The sequence below is a fragment of the Jatropha curcas genome, chromosome 8, assembly GCF_041381405.1.
Source record: "Jatropha curcas cultivar XTBG-Jc1 chromosome 8, XTBG_Jcur_1.0, whole genome shotgun sequence".
Classification (NCBI taxonomy): Eukaryota; Viridiplantae; Streptophyta; class Magnoliopsida; order Malpighiales; family Euphorbiaceae; genus Jatropha; species Jatropha curcas.
Window position 1 is genome coordinate 26,286,380 of NC_143158.1, and position 21,236 is coordinate 26,307,615.

The 21,236-nt window shown below is 28.6% G+C and overlaps 1 protein-coding gene across 2 annotated transcripts; it reads right to left on the reverse strand.

Annotated features, from left to right (window-relative positions):
- Positions 1 to 4,035: 4,035 nt before the first annotated feature.
- CIPK21 (CBL-interacting protein kinase 21) lies at positions 4,036 to 8,399 on the reverse strand. 2 transcript variants are annotated; one of them, XM_089724666.1, is made up of 15 exons: positions 7,869 to 8,399; positions 7,578 to 7,640; positions 7,393 to 7,464; positions 7,171 to 7,278; positions 7,016 to 7,087; positions 6,856 to 6,909; positions 5,848 to 5,973; positions 5,676 to 5,765; positions 5,446 to 5,571; positions 5,251 to 5,362; positions 5,043 to 5,158; positions 4,869 to 4,934; positions 4,722 to 4,796; positions 4,508 to 4,617; positions 4,036 to 4,424 (listed from the first exon to the last, which is right to left on the reverse strand). In XM_089724666.1, the coding sequence occupies exons 1-15, from the start codon at positions 8,028 to 8,030 to the stop codon at positions 4,382 to 4,384; spliced, it is 1,395 nt and encodes a 464-aa protein (XP_089580792.1). In that variant the 5' UTR covers positions 8,031 to 8,399; the 3' UTR covers positions 4,036 to 4,381. The 2 variants fall into 2 exon arrangements, with proteins under 2 accessions (XP_089580792.1, XP_012065288.1); XM_012209898.4 differs by having other exon boundaries at positions 5,043 to 5,162; positions 5,255 to 5,362; positions 7,869 to 8,388.
- Between the last annotated feature and the right edge of the window lie 12,837 nt (positions 8,400 to 21,236).

Sequence of the window (21,236 nt, forward strand, 5' to 3'; positions counted from 1 at the left end):
CCTCTTGCTTGTCTTGGTCTGTCAGCTCAAATGATTAGAGCATTGTGCAATGTCGCAAAATGTGTATTTTCTTGAAGAAAAATCAAAAGAGCTCTACCACTTGACCTTTTTATATTTCTTTAGCAGGTTAGTATATTATAAACAGTCGACATTATTACTCAACTTGAGACATCAATATTAGTTTATTTAACTAAACCATTACATGGAGTAAATCTTCCCTATCTAACATAACAACTTGAATTTACACCACCTCTTTTTTTCTTTTAAACAAAAATATCAAGATTTTTGATTGAGTTTAAATATTAATCCCTTATTATCATAATAATAAATTACAATTTGAGTTCAAATATTACTAATTGACTACTATTTAAGAACGTGTATTGAATCCGTTACTTCTCATTGTAGTACTTATTTAATTTATGATTTTTTATTATTTACCGAGAATATGTTTATCATTATTTTAATTATTAGCAAAAAATAATTCAACACAACAATTAGTAAAATATAAATAAAATTATAAAAATGATTGATAAGATAAAATTTTGGTTTTCTTCTTTATCATGTTTTTTCCAACCAAAATTGAATTAAGATATTCATAAATTCAAAAAATGGAAAAAAAAAATCATAAGGATTTAGAAATTTTAATTTTATTATAGATATTATTCCTCTAAATGCCATCCTTATTTGCTTCCACAGAAATTGGTTCCTGAATAGGCAGACCCTCATCTTCTGTACCCACCTATTAGTTAATGCTGAGCAAATGGTCGGTTTGGTTCAAACCGAACCGAAGTCATAAAATACAAACTGAAATTTCTAAATAACAAATCAAACTGAACAGAAATTTACATTTGAATCGAACCAATTAAATTGACCAGTTAGTTCAATCTATTTTCGTCGATTTTGCCATTTCAATTCGGTTTTAAGTTAAACCGATGAATTTCTGTGTAATCGAATCGAACTAAGTAATAAATTTAATTCTAATTGAATGAATCGACCAATCAAATCTCTCTTGGATATTTAATCAAACCAAACTGAAATCGATCAGTTCGATTTTCGATTTGATTCGGTGGGTAGTTTTGCTCACCCCTGCCTATTAGGCGTCAAAACGGTACCACGTCTGTTCAAAGCAGATTTCAGGCCCTAACTTTAAATGCAAATTTTTCAGGTCATGGTTATTGCATCTAATGTCCTTATGTTTCCAAAACATAATTAAAGGTGTATTTTTTTTTTTTTTTTTTGGGTTTAAGTAAATATATACTACTTTTCTTACACAGTACTTATCACATTTGAATTTTCAAGTCTCTTAAGAAAATTATTAAATTTGTCTAAGTTTCAATAAATTATTGAGCAAATTTATTATATTACATTTAGTTTAATACTAATTTTTTAAAAAATATCATTAAATTAAAGTAATAATTATTTGTCATATACAAAGGATAAACATGAAAAAAATTATTTAATACTCCTTAAAACCACAAATGTGATAAAGTATTTTGGAACAAACTATTTTTTTAAATGTGACAAGTATTATGAACAGAGATACTTCGTTCCAAAAAGATTGTCTATTTTTCTTTTTAGTTTGTCCTAATATAATCCTCTTTTTTTTTTTTTCATTATAGTTAATCTTTAAATAGTCTATTATACCCTTATTTAATTTTACCTTATTTTTAATAATCCTTGTCAATTTTAATTTATTATTCTTATGTAATAATTGCGCATGTGATATTTAAAATGAGCATAATAGGAAAATTATATAAACTATTTTTTAAGGATGGATGGAATAATATATTTTACTTTTATTACGATGCATACGTATGCTTTTTTTCTGTTCAACACAATATGTATTTTATTTTTAATTATAATGCACACATTTTCACGCAATTATTTAATACATGAAAGTTAAAATATATATATTTGAATCGTATGAGTACGAATTTGGATAAAATTTTATACACGGATGTATAATATGTTTAAAAATTATTTACAATAACATTAGCTTTAAGAGAAACTCTTCTGCACACTATTTTGCATTTAGCTAACAAAGGATCTATAACTTGCTAATTATAACACAAAAGAATGTGACGGACAAAAGAAAGGGATGAGAGAGAGACGTTAAGTAGCCTATCTGTAGGCGCTTGTTCCAGTCAGCGACACTGCCACCGCCAAAGCCTTTCGCGATCCATGGTGGCCCAAAATTGTCTACAAAGCATCGACGGGAACGGTGAAATTGAATAGAGAAGCCATCAAAACCACAAAATTCTTCCTAAAATTTTGACTAATTCCGCAACAATTCGTAACAAAATTAGTAGGTTTGAGTTCGACTCTCGCAATTTCGATTTTTTTTCTATTTTCAGTACCAACCTCACCTTCAATGGATGTCGAACGTCAATATACTATCGCAGAGCAGGAAAACAACGTCGATATGTTGTCGCAAAAGAACGACAATATATTATCAGCTTCAATGAATGTTTCCGTAGGATTTTGGAGAATACTAATACAGCTCAAAGTTCGTTTGTTGTGAATGTGATGTTCAGTTCTGGTTAGGGAGGTCTCATAATTCATAGAAGAACAGCTTCATCAGTTGAGGACTTGAGGTAAATAATTACAAATCTTTATTTTATTTTATTTTTAATTTCAATATCGCTATCCAATAGTCAGTATATCTTTTCTAGCTTGTTGGTATCAATATTTTTTTTTTTCTGGGCAATACAATGGTGTCAATATTATTCATAATAATTATAATAATAAAAGTGATTATGATAAGTAAGATTGTGATAATTAAGATTATGATAAGTAAGAGTAGATTTGTGGGTAGTAATATAACTATTCTTGATTTTGTATAGATATCATTTGTTTCCTTATCTTTTGATCTTTTGACTTGACTATTGGAACTATTGCAATTTAGAGCTGGGTTTTTTCTACAGTCAATTTATTCTATTGGTTAGAAGAACAATGTTTTCATCTATTTATCATTGACAATCAATAATATGTTTTCATGGATTTATCCTGTATTTGTCTTAGCCTATTAGCTCAAATGGTTAGAGCATTGTGCAATAGAACAAAAGGTGTGGGTTCAATTCCTACATAGGCTTTTTTATTAATACAAATTAAAATGGAGAGGAAAGATTATTAAAATTTTTACTTGTGCATACGAATTTTGATTTTCATTTAATTTATTCAAGTAATTTGCTAGTTCCTTGAAGAAAAACCAAATAGCTTCGCTACTTCAGCTTTTATTTCCTTGGGCAGTGTATTCCCTTTTCTATTTTATTCCTTTGCGTATCTTGAATACCTGTAGTTTTATGAATGTTTCAACTTTAGCCTTATATAAAAAATTTGGAAACTTTCAAGCCACAGGTAATGTGATAAGATATAGGTTCAATACGCGCATTTGAAGGTTGATAATCGTTCTTTTGATAAAAACATATACAAAGCTGCAGGGCCATATGCTTTAATGTTCATCAAGGCATAGATTGATTATCTTGTATATGGACTAAATTTAATGCCTATATTTTAATCATTTTATGACTGATGGTTTCCATTGAAATAAGTTCAAGAGAAGTTTCATGGATTCTCATTCTCATATTTGTAACTATCATACCCAGCTTGCGAAATGTCAAGTTGGGCAGTCATTTCATCTTGTCTAGCATGGAATAGTTTGAGTCCTCTTTCGCATTGGCCCAAATTCACATATTACATGATTATCATTGCATTTGTTGCCAATTTATTCTAATTATTATCCACATATGATAATCTAGTAGATTCAATTAGAGGCGGTAATGTGGTTAATATGTAAGTTGGTAAGATTTGCCCATATTTGTATCTTCTGACTCACATGAATTATTCTACATGCTTCATTTTTCATTAACTGTAAGAGAAGTTGTAGGTTTAGGATGACCAAGTCTTTATTTGTTTCTTGAAGTAGTTAAGAAGGTTAATGAAAATATTCCTTTGAGTATCCAATTAGTACATATTTGCTTTATGATCTCTCTTTGACGTAATTTTGTGCTGTGAACAAATAAAATCAGGCTAACATTTCACAAAACAAAGGCACAGGAAGAATTTTGGCCATTTATCTCATTCAAAAAAAATTAATGAAGAATTCTGGCCTTTACTTTACATCTTTGACTGAGATGGTAGAGGTTCAAAAAAAAAGAGGAGGGGAAAATTGAGAAACACACAGTTGCATATGAATAAGCAAACAGCTTTACACCCCGTTTCACCTTTTCTGCTATAAATCATGCCTTGGAATTGTGCAACACTTGTCACATTTTCTACTATGGTTCTGCACTAGCAATTTTCTGTTGTATTTGCACATATTTTTCTTTCAGCAACCTTTAGAAACTAGGCATTTGGAGTATAGAGTTGAGAGAAAGTAGCTTCAAGAGGATGAATATCCCCGAAAGTCATTTTGCTTCTCAGTGCTGTATAATTAATAAGTTTCAGTTAGCTGAGTGTAGCAATCCATCATAGTTGCATTCAATTCTGGCCATGGATAATTTCTTACCTTCCTGTTTCTTGGATATTGTTACTTGTAATGCTTTCTGCATTTGAATCTTGGATTTGCAATGGTGCATTTGACTTCTCTGTTAGTAAACTTGATAAGCTTTTGCAGAACTGATCATCAAATAATAACCGTTAATCAAACAGACATATTCATTTGTTTTTCTTTTTCATTTTTTTGTCTAAGCTTTAACATAATCAATTTTAACTAGCTGTACCTCTGAATACAATCTTACTTCTCCTGCTGATTTTGATATTTCTATAACGCAATTGGTGGGAGCAACCTCAATTACCTGACATTTTTACAGAAAATTATGAGATCTCTTTTGATATATTTAGGAATACATATATAGACAATTAACTACCTCTGCTGATAGGTCATAATATGATCTGGTACATCTAGTCATCTTTGTCTTTGGCTGCATTGTCATCTGATATAATGTTGTATAATCATTAGTTCTTCTATAGATGCATTAATTTTATTTTTCTTAATAAAAGAAATACAATTTGTTGAAGAATCAGGTTTTTCTAGATTTGACCTTGAAGTTGTTCCTCCTTTCAACTGACAGACTTAAATCCATTGCTGCAGCTTCTATTTTCTTTATGGTTTCATTTACTGTAAGCCTGGAGCCTAGTCTTGTTTTGTGCTTCTTATCTTCCTAGCAAAGACAAAAGATTGATATTATCAAATGAATCAAGGAATATTATATAGAATAGTTTATAAATACTAATTTATAGACTATAGACTTGCCTGTTCAAAAAGACCTGATAAATCAAGGTCATCTGACATTGCAATCAATTGGAATGCATTAATGAAACTTGAGTATTTGGGCACCTTCTTCTCTGCTGCAGTGTCATCCTGATAGAATTTTAGGTGTTTACTTAAAAACAAATCATGAAATTAAACTCAATTATGTATCTTGTTGCAATCTACAACCATACCTCAGTTGCATCGAAAGCAGCATTAACATCATCAAAGTAGATTTTCTCATCACATTCACATCCACAAGAAGGCACATAATCCGTCTGAAACCATGCATCGTCAATTATCTCTGGTATTGTTATTCGCTGAAATGATGATTTAGCACATTAGTTATTTCCTTTTTTAATTATGTTCTTAATTAGAAAAAAAAAAATTATATATATATATATATATATATGTATTAGCTTACACTTTTAGGATTAGGATCAAGTATCCTTGATATTAGCTTCTTCTGACTTTCGGTAAACCATAGTGGATATGTGTATTCTGCTCGAGATATCTTTACACAAACATGGTTGTCAGTAAATAATATGATTTTTCTCCGTCTTTTCACAATAACAAAGGGTGAGATAGAAATGTACCTTCCTATATAACATCATAAGATTACGATCATCAAAAGGAAGGTACCCGGAAAGTAGTTCAAACAGAATTACTCCACAGGACCAAACATCTGCTGCTGCTCCATCATAACCCTTATTTGCAAGAAGCTGTTCAGCAGAAGATTTATCACAGCGTTAATATTGGAAGGGATTCAGGTATGAGTTTCTATCTGAGAAAGGCTAACACATACACACACACAGTTTCATTTTGATTAACTAAGCTCTAACTCAGTTCAAGTTACAATCCTGGACACAACTCATACCCTAAGCCAGAGATCATTGGATTAGAAAATTCTTAGGTAGACTCGTAATACTAGGCCACATATGGACAAGCCAATCATAACGTTCCTACGTGTAAAATGATGGAGGTAAATAATTCTTTGATGGCAAAAGTCTCTTGTTTATAGAAGTTTTCTTTTTATTCTCCCTCAAATAAATCCTCCAGAATTTGCACATGGAGATATTATTACAATTAACTAATTCATAGATGACTGAGTATATACTGTCGTGTAATTATTGATATGCTAGTCCATGTTTTGAGCTACAGCTGCATCCCTCTTTCTCCTTCTCCCTTTATTACAAGGTGCAATTAAATCTTAACAAATAGCTAGAAAAAAAAAATGAACGCTCCGTTCGGTAATAAATGAATTCAAAATGCGGAATTCATTATGAATTCTAGGTAGAATTCATTTGTAAACGAACTTTCATGTTTGGAATAAATTCAAAATTGAAAATTCATTTGCTTCTATTTCCTAAAATACTCTTGGCACAGTAATTTTAGAAGGCTAGGTGAATAGTTTTGTCATAAAGCTTTGGGTTGTTTAAGTCTGTGAAATTCATTTGGAAATTTCATGTTTTTGGATAGAATTTGGTTTAGAAACATTCAAATCCATAGAATTGAATTGGTAGAATTTAAATCTTCGTTTTTTTTTTCATACCAAAAGATTTTGTGGAATTCATTTACTCCAAAAGGGGGGGAAAGCTTCTTACCTCTGGTGCTACATAGCATGGAGATCCACAGGCTGTAGTCAGAATGTCATCATGCTGTCATTTATTGATGCTGGCTTAGTCAATATCTATGCAGAATTTGTTATGTATATTGACATGAAATGAATAGAAGAAGTTAGAAAAATTATTAGGCTATTGATACCTTACGCAATGCACTTAGTCCGAAGTCAGATACTTTCAGATTTCCCTTACTGTCCAAAAGCAAGTTTTCTGGCTGCATAAAAGATCATTAGTTAGCTGGTTCAATTCATTTATAGACAATAGAAAAGCTTTCTATGATTAATACACTTTATCGACCTTTAAGTCTCTGTGATAAACTCCTTTGTTATGACAATAGTCCACTGCATCAATCAATTGCTGGAACAGTTTTCTTGCCTCTGATTCGTTCAGTTTCGTGGCATAAGACTGAGTAAATAGGGTGTTAAGGAGGATTAGAAACATTAATATAAAAAGACTCCCTGGGAAGTCAGAAAAAAGAATAAAGAACGCAGTTTTTGAATTGTAGGTGCAGTTCCTCACCAACTTGTCCGATAGTTGTCCTCCAGATACATATTCCATTACTATGTAAATTTTTGTTTTTGTGCCAATAACCTTTTGTTATACAATCCAATACAAAAAGTTAGTACAAGAGAGATTAGAAAGAGAGGTTCCTAATTTGTTGGATAAGAAATTTAGCTGAGAGTGAAATTAATGGATATGGATACCTCATGTATTCGGACGATGTTTGGGTGATTCAAAATCTTCATGGTTCTTATTTCCCTTTGTACCTGAAATTAGCATCTCCATTTATCAGAAAGAAACAAATAGCCAGTAATCTTTTATCCGGTATTAGACTCAGCTTTGAAGCCGTAAGTTTGGAGCCTAATTAATCATAGAGAGAGAAACCTGTAGAACTGGTAAAAGAAGAGAACATAGAACAAATTCAAAGAATAGAAAGTTGTGTTCAAAACCGTGAAGCCTAATTAGTCAGAAAGAGAATTAGACACAAAAGTTACCTGATGCTTGAGATTGCTCTCTAAAACCATTTGCTTATTAATAATCTTGATCGCAACATGACCTGCATTGGAACTATCTACAGCAAGTTTAACCTTAGCAAATGTTCCTTCGCCAATTGTTCTTCCAACATGGTATTTTCCTATATTAGTTGCGAATCCCATTTTTTTTTTATTTGACAGTTTGAAATTCTTTCTTTGTTCTTGTTCTTTGTTCTTGTTCTTCTTCTTCTTCTTCTTCTTAAACTGATAACTACACTTGGTATATTTCTTGTTTGTCTACACTCCTTGCAAATGTTCTTTATATCCACTTTGCTTCAGATTCCTGTGAAAATGGAAAGTGATTTGACTAGGATCGGGAGATGGCCAGTGCTGATTCTTCGCAACCGCCATCCTTGTGGCTTTCCTATCTCCTTCATGAATAAGTGTATAAATTTGCATAAAGTGCTCAAATATATGGAATAATATAAATAAATTTAAGAAAATTTAATTTAATTGGATAGCATAGGGGCATATTTAGTCTTTGCATAGTAGAGGAGATGACTTATTGATGCTGGCTAGTTGGTGAACGAGTTTTGAATGGAAGTTAGATGTCATGTCTGGCTATATAGTTTTTACAATCACCACTTGCTATGCTTATAACCACCTTTCACATTTTTTGTACGAGCCAATCACGCAATGCCTTATAGGATTAACCCCCCAGAATAATGGGAAGATATACTGCACCGTCTCGCAGTATGATTAGGCCCTCAATTTCTGGACTACAATTGGTTTGAGTAGCAAATTTGGCTAAATATTTTTGTAAAAATATTTTCAAGGGCCATTTTTATTATTATTATTACTATTACTATTATTATTATTATTATTATTATTTTCCCTCCAAGAAATTTAGTTTGAAAATAATATCAATATGTCACGTGAATGAAGTGAATTAGCGGAAAGCGAAGAAGTAGTTCAATCTAAATATTAGTCAAAGTAGTAGGCTGAGCAATTTCGCATTTCCAATTTACAAAAGTCAACATTTAGCCTTAAACTGGAAGAAAATAGAAATAAATAATAGATGTTCATAATTATATTTGAATGTTTTTCACAATAAACCTTTTCTAATTTTTATTTTAATTATAAAAGTTCATGAAATCACCTTTGCATTTATATTTGTGTTTGGAATCTATTATTATGAAATTAGTTTCCTTAAGTAAATATTTAATATGATCACTTTCTTTTTTTAAAAATAATAATAGATTAAAGAATATTCTTTATAATTATAATTTATATAAATTCACTTATAGTTATAATTTCTAATTAATAGTTTTATTTATATCGTAATCGCACATTAACATAAAAAATAATAATAATGTATGACACAAGATACTATATTTAAGAACAATTATTCATTGAATGATTATTTATATTTCAAAGAATACTCGTTACTAATATATAAATATAAATGTGAAAAGTCTCTCTTTTTACTAGAAATATGTATGACTTTGTAAGCATTCATTCAATACTTATTTTGAGCTTTTCAAAAAAAATAAATAAATAAATAAATAAATTGGTTTTTGGTTTTGGTTTGTTGATAGAGGAGAACCATATGCTCTACCTAACCAAACCAAATCTGTACAGTCACCTAACCAATATTTATGTTTCAACGAAAGAAAGACTTTAATGTCAGGTCAATAAACCAGTCAATTTAAAAGTTTAAACTTGTAGTTGTAGCTAAGGGTGAAAATCAGTTTAAATTTTTAAATATTTTTTATTTTCTTTTTACTTTTACTTTTAGATATGAAGCTTAAAAATTAGTGTGGATCTATTGTTTTCTTAAAATAATCAAAGGAACACACTATTCTTAATTTCTAACAACTCATTTCTGCCGTTTGTTGTAATAATTAAAATTAGTTGAAAAATATTAAAAATTTTAATTTATAACACTATAAAAATATTTAAAATTTATTACTAAATATAAAAATAAATTGTGGTGGTTATCAATAACGGGACAGCAATCCCAATGATCAATAGTGATGGCCAGTAACATCTATATGTTCTTGGAACGGAATGGCCAGTAACATATGGTAATCAGCAATGATAAGGATAACGAACGATAATTTTCAGCAGTTGGTGGATTAATAAACGTGTAATTATAAGATTACTGTGATACTCCTTCTGTTTCTTTTATATAGAAAAATTTTTAATTTGGGTTTTTTTTTTTTTTTTTATATATAGAAAATTTTGACTAATTTAGTAATTTTGAAACCATGTCAATATGAAAAGTCTATCTTACCCTTATTTTAGTTTTTTTGAATCTTTTAGTGTGGGAGATTCTTAAAATAGTGGGAGATAAAGGTATATATGAGCATTTAATGTGAATAAATATTGGAGAATGGATTTGTTTACATCAATTTCCATTGAAAAAAAATATGCTCGTATAGGTTATATGAGCACCCGTTAAAATGGAATTTGAATAGAAAATAACCATAAAATTTTCAAGTTGATCACATTAAAAGGGATTTTTATGAAGTTTACCGAATATTTTAAAAATTGCATAATATTTAAAGTACGTTTTTAATAACCAAAGGCCGGTTGGCAGGTTAAATGAGTATAAATTTTCATATTTCCACATAATTTTTTTAAATAGAGGATAAAAAATGAATTTCTCTCCACAGGTTAGAGTATTAATTTCATTTTTGTAATTATTTGTATTTCCTTCATTCCAACAAAGCATTTAAAGCCTCGTTGAAAATTAAAACATAATTTAAGATATACATTGATACTAGCAATATTGTGTGATATGCACGGTTAAAAAAATTTATAAAATATTAAAAATAAATAATATAATGTATATAGCTTGTTATAATTTTTGAGTAAAATTTCTTATATTATGTTATTAAAATATATAAATAAAAATAGATGAATAATAAAAATGCACTCATGATTTTTAATAATGAGAATGAAAATTAGTGGATAAACATGCATTGAAAATAGTGGAATTTATAAAGATAAATAAAAAAATAAAAAGAGAATTAATTAGTTTGATTTATTTTATAATTAATACTAAAAAAAAGTTACTCCCAACATCACTAAAATTTATAAATTAAGTAATTCATTTTAAATATGATAATCCCACCACATTTAATACAATTTAATGTAAAAAAATTTATTTAATTTATTTTCAAATTATTTATTTTAAAATTAGTATATATCAATAATCATGCTATCATTTAAATTCATAAGTTAAGTCATTTATTGATATCATTAAAAACTACTTATACTAATCAATTATACAAAATATAATATAATTTAATTCAATCAATAAATAATCATAAATTTAATTTATTTTCAAATAAATATAAAGACAAATGACTAAAGCACATGTTATTTATTATGTAATTTGAATAAATATAAAGCTAACTAATTATAAAAATTACGCATATCACTTATTTAGAATTCTACATGGCAGCACCAAAGGAAAACCCGTGTGCTTTATATATATATATATATATATATATATATATATATATATATATATATATATATTAAACAGAGGAGGAATAAATGATATATTATGAGTAAATTAGAAAAAAAAATGACAAAAAAAGTTGGTTAAACTACTTTCTTAATCTCGGTGAAAATTTAGTTGTTCCTATATAAAAAGTATGAAGGGAGTATTTTTCTTTAAAATGACTTTTTATTTCTTCTTAATCAAAAAATATTTTACGTTCATTTTTTTAGCACAGTAAATCCTATAAGATGTAGCCCGAATGGGGTAATTCAGTAGTGAAAAACACTTGCGTGGTTAGTCATAATGGTTTAGGTTATCAGTTTGATCTTTCACAACACAAACTCTCCTCGAGTCAATCTCTTTGTCTCCAAGGGCATGCAGAGATTATTTAGGTTTCGTGTTCCGTTAAAACAGATATGGATTTGAATACTTTATACAATTATAAAAGAAATGTGAAGAATATATTTTAAATAAATTATTTTTCAAAAATAAAGGGTCGGTCCGTATGTATTTTTATATCAAATATTAAATTCATAATTTAACCCTATATACTTAATTTTTTTCTTCTGTTTTTACTCTTTCTGATTTGATATCATCTCAAGTTTAGATATTTTGATAAAAAGAAAAGATAATAAAGTGATCCACAACAGATGCCTCCCAGGTGGCAGAAACTTCAACCATCAAATGATACAAAAAAAAAAAAAAAAAAAAATGATGATAGTGTTAAATTAAACGAAGGCAAAAGATTTTTTATATTTCAATAGATTCTTATCGGGTAATGGAGAAAAAGCCCCTTATCCCCTTTGGTGAATTGGCAAATTTCTGTGGATTTGGATTAGCTTATTTGTCTTTTTCACGCTTTTGCATATATTGATGAGTAGCTAATTTATCATATACTATCCATGATTAAAGCACCAAATTTTCTTTTCATTTAATGTTATCCTGACTTAAGATAACATTATCGATGGTGAAATGGAAATAAATGTATTTCCAATGAAAAAAATTTATTATATATTTTTCTCAATAATATAAAAAAGTTGGTAAGATTTTAATATCTTTAATTAAATTTTTTCCATTGTACTTAAATTAGTAATGGAAGTACGATCAACAGATGTGGCTGGACTAAATTTTTAGATAAATGTCATTAGAAATTTAAATTTTGAAGTTTGATTAAACTGTATACTAATAAAAAAAATGATAAAAAGTTTTTGGATTATAAAATAAAAGGTGGACATATTTATCTCATAAATGAAAAAGCAAATCCTCACACAGTCAATGAAGCATTCTTTCTTTCTCTGTCTTGTATTTTTATTTCCAGGTTTATATAAATGTGGGTAGCTGCAGTAATATAGTTTGGTAGAGGGTGTGCATTTGTGTCAAATATACATTACACAATGACTGTTAGCTTCCTTGGAATTATTTTTATGTTTTAGGTGTGAGCCAAAAATGGCAACCCAAAAAAAGATAAGTAGTAGCCACGTAGGTGCAACAATCAGCAATTAATATTTAACTTATTCTGAATATACCCACAATAAAAAGTGTATTCTTTTTTTTTTTTAATTTCCAAAATCTATTAAGTTTATCAAGAAAAAAAAAAAGTTGAATTTTGTAAATGACAGATATTCTCGAGAAGAATTAAATAAGAGAAAACACCGAAAAAAATATGATTGTTACTGTGTAAAAAATATAAGACTCTTCAACTAAAGTTAACAACTCTGATTAACTTGCCGCTAAAGTTAAGAGAGTGATGAAGGGAGGTTATAAGATAAAGATAAAGTTTTATAAAATGTGTTTAGTAAAAATAAGGATAAAATTAAAAAAAATAAATTAATAAATAATTTTAAAAAAATAACAAATATAGCCGGATAGAGTATAAAAATTCCTTAAGATTTGAATTCAATTGAAATCAAATTGATAATGATATTAGTACACCGAGACATAGTGGTAAGTGTATGTACAATAGATTCATCCCTAAAAAGTTATTATGAAAATGGTTATTTTCAATACAATATGAATCTTGAAAGTGTAAGTAAAACATTTTAAATTGATTAAAACAAAACATGTTACACTTTTTTTTTTTTTTTGTGTTATTTATTTTGTACTCTCTCTATTCAATTTCGATTTGATTTATATATAAAAAAAAAAATGTTGGTTGTTGGATAAGGGAAAGAATGGGAAAAAGACTTGTTATCTTTGAGTTCAATTGGTGCCTATTTTGTTCACGTTATATTGTTGACTACAATACAATAATTATCATTGAACTTCTAGAATCATTTCATGAGCATTTCTGATTTGGTAAAAAGAGTATTTCCTCAACTCATTTTAATTATATTGCACCATGAAGAAAGACTTATTGCTGAACTTGGAGAAAACATTTCAAATGCACAAACATTTCTTTTGACCAATTTTTTCAATAACTTGTACAAATAGGATCCATTTGCCCATGTTTTTAGCTAGTCAATGCATGTGCACAGTGATTAAAAACAAAGCAGAAACAAGTGAAGCTTTCTGATTTTTCTCTCTTTATATTTTATATTTTATTTTTATTAATTGGTTTAACGTATGGATGATCTCGTATCTATATATATATATGAATATAGAAAAGTCTTATTTTTATTCTATCACTTTTGTAGTCTCACGAGCCACGACAAGACCTGCGAAACCTCCTCTCCTTCTCTCTTTCATTCTACACAGACTCTACTAGAGATCATATACAACTATGATTTGGACTATATTCAGCATCAACTTTTTAAATAGCTGATCAAAATGCTAAACACTTGTTTACAGTGTGCATCAACTTCTTAAGTAGCCAAATGCTATTTTTAAACGTTTATAGTGCGGATAATATAGCATTTAAACTAGCTTTTTAGAGATTAAGATAGAATTTTATAAGACGTTAACCTCTAAAAGCAAAGAGTTTTGATAATTGAACGCTACTAAAATAACTAAGAGTTTTGATAATTTTGTCAAATAAACCCTCGGCCAAATGCATAAATTCACTCTTGTATTTTATATAAAAAAAAATTTGTAACACTCCTCAACTTTTATTTTAATCAATTGAAGACTTCAACATATAGAATTCAACCTATTGAATTCTTCAACTTGAAAATTTTATTTTATTAAATACTCCGACTTATAAAATTAGTTCTATGAAACACTTATTAGAAAATTGAAAAATGTGAAAATTATTGTTATAAAAGTTGTACTAACCATATATTAAATTAATATTCTGCACATAAAAGTCAAAAACACTAATTGGTATTGCTAGTATAGAGAGATACACAATATTATCAAAATTCAAAACTTCAGACGCATAATAAATCTCTTGCAAAGCTTAAAGCACGAGGTTTTTACGATAGAGTATATAGGTAAATTTATACATTCGGCCACTATGATCCCATTGATGTAATTCATTAAATTAGAGATAATCCGGTGTATCACGTATGCATTCAATTTCTTCTATTACTTAAAAATAATTCCATTTGAAAAGTAACTAATTATAAATTTAGAAACTGGAAATACAAAGAATCTATAAGTGATAAGGATCAAGAATGATAATATTTGACGGAAAGGAAACGTTAGCTTTGAAATAAAAAGTCAACTACTTTGCTTTCTTCTTTTCTTTTCTTTTTTGTTTTAAGCTTTATTTTGTTCATAGAAACAAGGAAATTGAAGAAAATGAGAGTTATTGATACATTGTCGGTGGAATAGACAATTTTTTAGAGAAGGCAAAATGTAAGCAAAGGCGAGACAACCTTTATAAGTGGCGGGACAATGTCAAAACGGGCCCGACATTGTCCCGCACCTGCCGTTCTCAAATTTGGCACCTATGTTTTCCACGAGGAAATGTTGACACGTTCCACAGAAAAAAAGCTAACAATAATTGTGAGTATATATAAATTTTTTTTTTAAAAAAAATCATATAATATTTATATATGGTATATACGCATAACCTATAAAAAGTTACTGTATTGTTAATTATCATTGTTATAATTTATAATACGCTTTGTCAATATTTTCACTGCAACAAATTTCTAATCAAAAATTAATTAATAATAATCTTTAAGGGTTTTAAGGAGTTTTTCTTCATTTATAAGGAGAGAGCATCAAGTTTGCATTTTGCTGATCGATATTATATTTTATTTAAATAATTATGGTTATTGAATAATGTTGCCATTTTAATAAATTTTTATTTTACAGTTTTAAGTTAAAACTAAAAATACAAACGATTGAAAGTGCACCGAATCATTTGTGCAACTTGTTTAGATATTTGAATATTCAATATTAAATTAATAAAAATAAAATTTTATTCCATCAAAAAGTTTATTATAATTCTAACATCCGAAATAAAATTCTAAGAGTGGACTCTTCTCCTTTTATAAAGAGACGCTTTAAATCTCTCTCTCTATGGCCAACCGATTGTGATTTCGCATTTTACTAAAGTCAATCTTGAATTGATCAATATTTTTTATTATCCATTAAAATATTATTATAATTATAAGGTCCAAATAGAATTTTAAAGATGAAATAAAGAGTCATTTTCTTTTTAAAGAGTCTTTCTCTTTTTAGAGAGTGTTTTGTTCGTTTAATTCACGTAATTGATAGCTAATTTGTACTTATTAGTTAAATTTTAAATGTTTGGTAATGATACGTTTTATAGTTATTTCGCATTAGCTACTAACTTATTCTAATAATATTATTTATTCAAATTTCATATTATCTTTAAAAAAAAATTACAACAATCTCCCAAAAATTAAAAATGTAAAATAACTTAACTCTTAGTTAAAAATACACAAGTTTACTTCTATACTTTGCGGAAAAAAAACTCACTGCACTTTAAAATTTACAAAGGACCTATCATGCCTTTAAAACTGTAAATTTTAGTAATATTGTACCCTCTGTCCATATCAGCATTAATAACTTTTTGTTGTTTCTATCGTTTACGTGCAAAGCGTTCACTTGATATTTGGTCTTGGTCAATATAACATCTTTGTAAGAATAATTTTTGCATTTTTAATTATCAAATAAATATTTATTCAATATGATTTTACAAATTCAAGCGTGGACTAATAGGGTATACATCCTAATTAATCTACCTAATATGATAAGGAAATGAATGTTATCATGAGAGTGCAGGCAAGCTCAATAATGCAATGGCCAGCATTTTATTATTGTCACATCCCAATCATGATGTATAACAAAAATTTATAGACAATTTAAATAAATCAAATAACATAAAATTTGGTCCGTGCGAATCCAATTTGGAAAGTTAGAGCCCTATACATGGTTCTCGACCATAAACTTTATCATAACTCAGTTATCCGATACAATTTCGGTTAATACATAATTTGACCCTCAAGTTTAATTAATACTTATTCTTATATTTTCTGAACTTTGTGAGGATTCAATCATGACTCTATAATTTCACATTTCAGTTATAATTATATCAGTCGCTAAAATAAAATATTTTACATAGTTCAATTATGACTTTACATTTTACATTTTATTTTAGCAATGAGCATAATTATCGTCGAAATATGAAAGTGCAGTGTCATAATGGGTTTTCCGTAAAGTTTAAGGGATCATAAGAATAATCACCAAAAATATAAAATTAAAATTATGCTTTGACCAATCTTATTTAAATTATCCTATTTCGTTTCAAATTCATCTGGAATCACAAGTAATTGTGTCATAAAATAATTTAACGTGATTGACAAAGTGTTAATTGAAATAATAAGTGACATCTCTCTATTATGATAAAAATACAAATTCAATATTTGAGAAGCACATTTACTAGGAGGCCAAAAAACTTTTACACTCTACTATATGAGAATTTACACTCTTGATTATACAATTAAAAAGAAATTAATTTAATGTTATTGACATGGAGTTATGCATCATGAATAAGATACGGTGAAAGAAAACACTAACTTATTATGTGATCTTTAATCTAGAACCTAGATTATGATCATTTTATGAAAAAATTTGATCTCTTTTAAAAATTGAGTTAAATCATTTATTGAAATGCATAAAATGTAACAACAGGCAGTTAGGCATGATGAGCCTATCAATAAATTAAAATGGTAGGCGAGCTTTTTTGACTCTTTCAATGATTAATGTAATTAGTCATGTTTATGAACCGTTAAAATAAATATGGACTTGAAAATTTCGTTCAAGTATAAAAAAAAAAAATTAAAACGGTAGACTTAGGCCTCAAAGATATATAAACAACTCGTCCTTTCAATTTAAAATTAAAATTTAAAATTTGACGAGAGAAAGCAAGTGCCAATAATATCTATATGATAACAGAATAACAATAATAATTCAAAAGATTAACTTAATATTTTTTTGTATACAGAAATTTGGTATTCCCAATTAAGTGGCTTTCAAATCTCAGAAATGCATGTGAGGACGTAACAGAAACACGACGTTTATTTTTAAATTTTAGACACGTGTGACATATGTTTCAAATCCTTACCCGCCTTTGACTTTTTCCTAGCCAGTTCTTACAGCTTTAGCATATGGGAATTGCATTTCATATTTTAGAAGGCTATAAGACCACAACTCTTTTTTTTTTTTTTTTTAACTTTTAAATAATTATTTGAATAATAGTTTGATGGATATCTTTGTATTTAAAATTTTATTTTATACATATAACCTATAATTGCAAAGATAAATAATGGAGAATCAAAACCTTTTCGTATTTATTATTATATTCTGCGTTTTATGAGATAACGAAATTGATTAAAAATCAACTTTTATTATATTCCATAGTACTTAATAAACAAATTTTAAATTAGTAAATGAAAATTCGTAATTTTGTTTAAATTAGTAAATGAAAATTTGTAATTTTGCTAAGGTAAAATCAGAATTTAATCATTAATTTAGCAAAAAAAAATAGAAGAATTATTTAGTTGAACAGTAATAAAATAGAGAAACCACTTAATTAATTTCTATTAAAATTGTAGAAATTAAATAGTAATTTCTAACAGGAGAGTGACTCTTTGGAGAGTGGTGGTTGATGACTTATGTGGTGCTCCAAAATTTCAAATGGAGCAGACATTTTCAGCCTTCAAAATAATAATGACAATAATAACAATAATAAATATAATTGATAGGCACTAATTATTTGGTTGGTCCAGGCGTCCAGCAAGATGTGTAGCTGTTTAAATTAAACTGTACCATATAATTGAGCTGGCACATAATTAATTTGATCTGCTCATGGCTAGCTCAAGTCATATTCATTTTCCAAATTAGCTTTTATAATGTGTGTATAAATTAAATAATAATCAGTGCCTCACAGTAAAATAAATTGATTATTTCTAGTTTTTATATTATATTATCTCATTTTTCTCTTTTGTTTCAATTTTTTTTCACAGTTTTATTTCAAGTAGATTTATTCTTATTTTGTAAATGACAATTTTATTCCGTTCGTATGTAAGTAAATTTTTTTTTTTTTTTTTTTTTTGTGAATTTTATGTTAGCTTCTTATAATAATAACATTTTTTTTATTATTTATTAGAAAGTGACAGTTTGAGAAGTGGTGATTGGTGAATTATGTGGTGCTGGGATCAGACATTTTGAGTCCTCAAATAAATAAATAAATAAATAAAAATTTGGGTACCACTAATTATTTGGTTGGTCCAATAAGATGTTCGTCGTCCTCTTTCTGCCTGCTGATAGATCATGTCATATTCATTTATCCAAAATTGGCTGCTGGCTTATTACATTATGTGTATATATTATTATTATTATTATCACGCATGATTGCATTGTGTATATTAAGTATTAATAACTTTGCCACCTAAATTATTTATTAAAATTATATATTCCCACCGTTCACGTTCAACTGTCTTTTAAATTTTTTATAAGTGATTATGAAATCAATTAATTTTTATAAAGAACAATAAATTTATTAATTTGATGAAATTATTATTTATCTCACATCACAATTAAAAACTATGTTTAATATATATATAAAGGTAAAATTAAAAAAAATTATTAATATTTTTTAATATTCTTAAAGCGACTTATATTAGAGAAAAAATTACTATAAAATAATTTATATTTTTGTAAATAGGAGTTATAAAAATACTCAACAGACATAGTTAAATGATAGGTGAATTCTGAGCAAAATTGTTGTAGTGAATGGCAAAAATTTTGTATTGATTCAGATTCCTTTTCTACCGTCAGATTTATTACTTAAAGAATCATCCATTGGATTAACTTTTAGTTAATTAGCTTATCACCAACTATAACAGTTCAATGTTTTAATTTAAACGCTCTTTCTTTTTTGTTTCTCCTTTTCTCATTTGTTGATTCTCTATTCTTCTTGGCTTTGTTTAGGCAATTTCCATATATTAAAAAATAAATAAATTAAAACCCAGTAAGTGGCCACATGAACATTAAAACTGTGACATCCCAGGTTTAGGGCACAACACCTTAAGCGAATCCCACATCGGCTACGCACAAGGTGGAAGTCCTATACATAAAGGGTGGCAACCTTGAACTAGTGTGACGCGTTTCTGGGCTGGCAGAGCGGAGGTTTCCCTGGCCCAGAAATAAAACCGTGAGGGTTCAGGCCAGGTTTGGCACCCAAAGCGGACAATATCACACTAGGGCTGGGCTGTTACAATTTGGTATCAGAGCCAAGCCTTGTCCCTCTGGCCGGTGGTGGGGCAAACCTCAGCGAGGACGCTGAGTCCTTAAGGGGGGTGTATGTGACATCCCAGATTTGGGGCACAACACCTTAGGCGAATCCCACATCGGCTACGCACAAGGTAGAAGTCCTATACATAAAGGGTGGCAACCTTGAACTAGTGTGACGCGTTTCTGGGCTGGCAGAGCGGAGGTTTCCCTGGCCCAGAAACAAAACCGTGAGGGTTCAGGCCAGGTTTGGCACCCAAAGCGGACAATATCACACTAGGGCTGGGCTGTTACAAAAACTCCTTCCATTTTTAGGGTGTTAAAATGTGTCATTACTTGGTAACACGATTCACGGAATATGGAAATTTATCAGATTAGGGTGACCCATACATAGCACGAGTTCAAATGTGTCATATCACATTAATTAAGGGTAAAATGGTAATTTAAATATATATATATATATATATATATATATATATATATATATATACAATTATATTTATTTACCTACACATATTTTAATTGATTTAGTTCTTTTTTTAACATTAATTGATAATATGTAATTTTTTTATTTTTCAATCAATTCAACACCAACTAAAATTTTAAAATTGCATTACATAAAATTTCATTGATTAAATTACATATATAATTTGGCCTAATTCCAATTTTATCATTCTTTTCAATAACACATGTACAAAATTCAACACCAACTAAATCACAACTACAACAACTAAAACAACTAAATAACAACTCATTTTTTGTCATGCAACTACGAGAACAACAAAAAAATAGCAGTTCACAAAAAAAAAAAAAAAAAAGTACCTAAATTGATTGACGACTGCGAATGACGAGGAGAAGTGATCCTCCGGTGACCGGCGTTGCAATGGAGCGAAGAAGGAGGCGTCAGGCGGCTTGGAGCGGCGCGGCAAGAGGCTGGGACGGCGCTGCGAACGGAGAAGAAAGAAAGAAGAAGAAAGAAAGAAGAAGAAAGGAGGAGGGCGTCGCTGGCGTTTAAAGCTCTAAAATTTGCAACAGACCAGAATCGGTAGCAATTTTTAACCCTGCGACGTCATTTTCACTTCAAACCAACATTGCGACCTATTTGCGATCGTACCTGTCGATCGCAAATAATTGGTCTCAATTCGGTCGCAAAATTTGATCCTTAATTTTAAGCGCGCAATTTTGCGATGAAATAATTCATGGTCTCAAATGGGTCGCAAAATCGATCT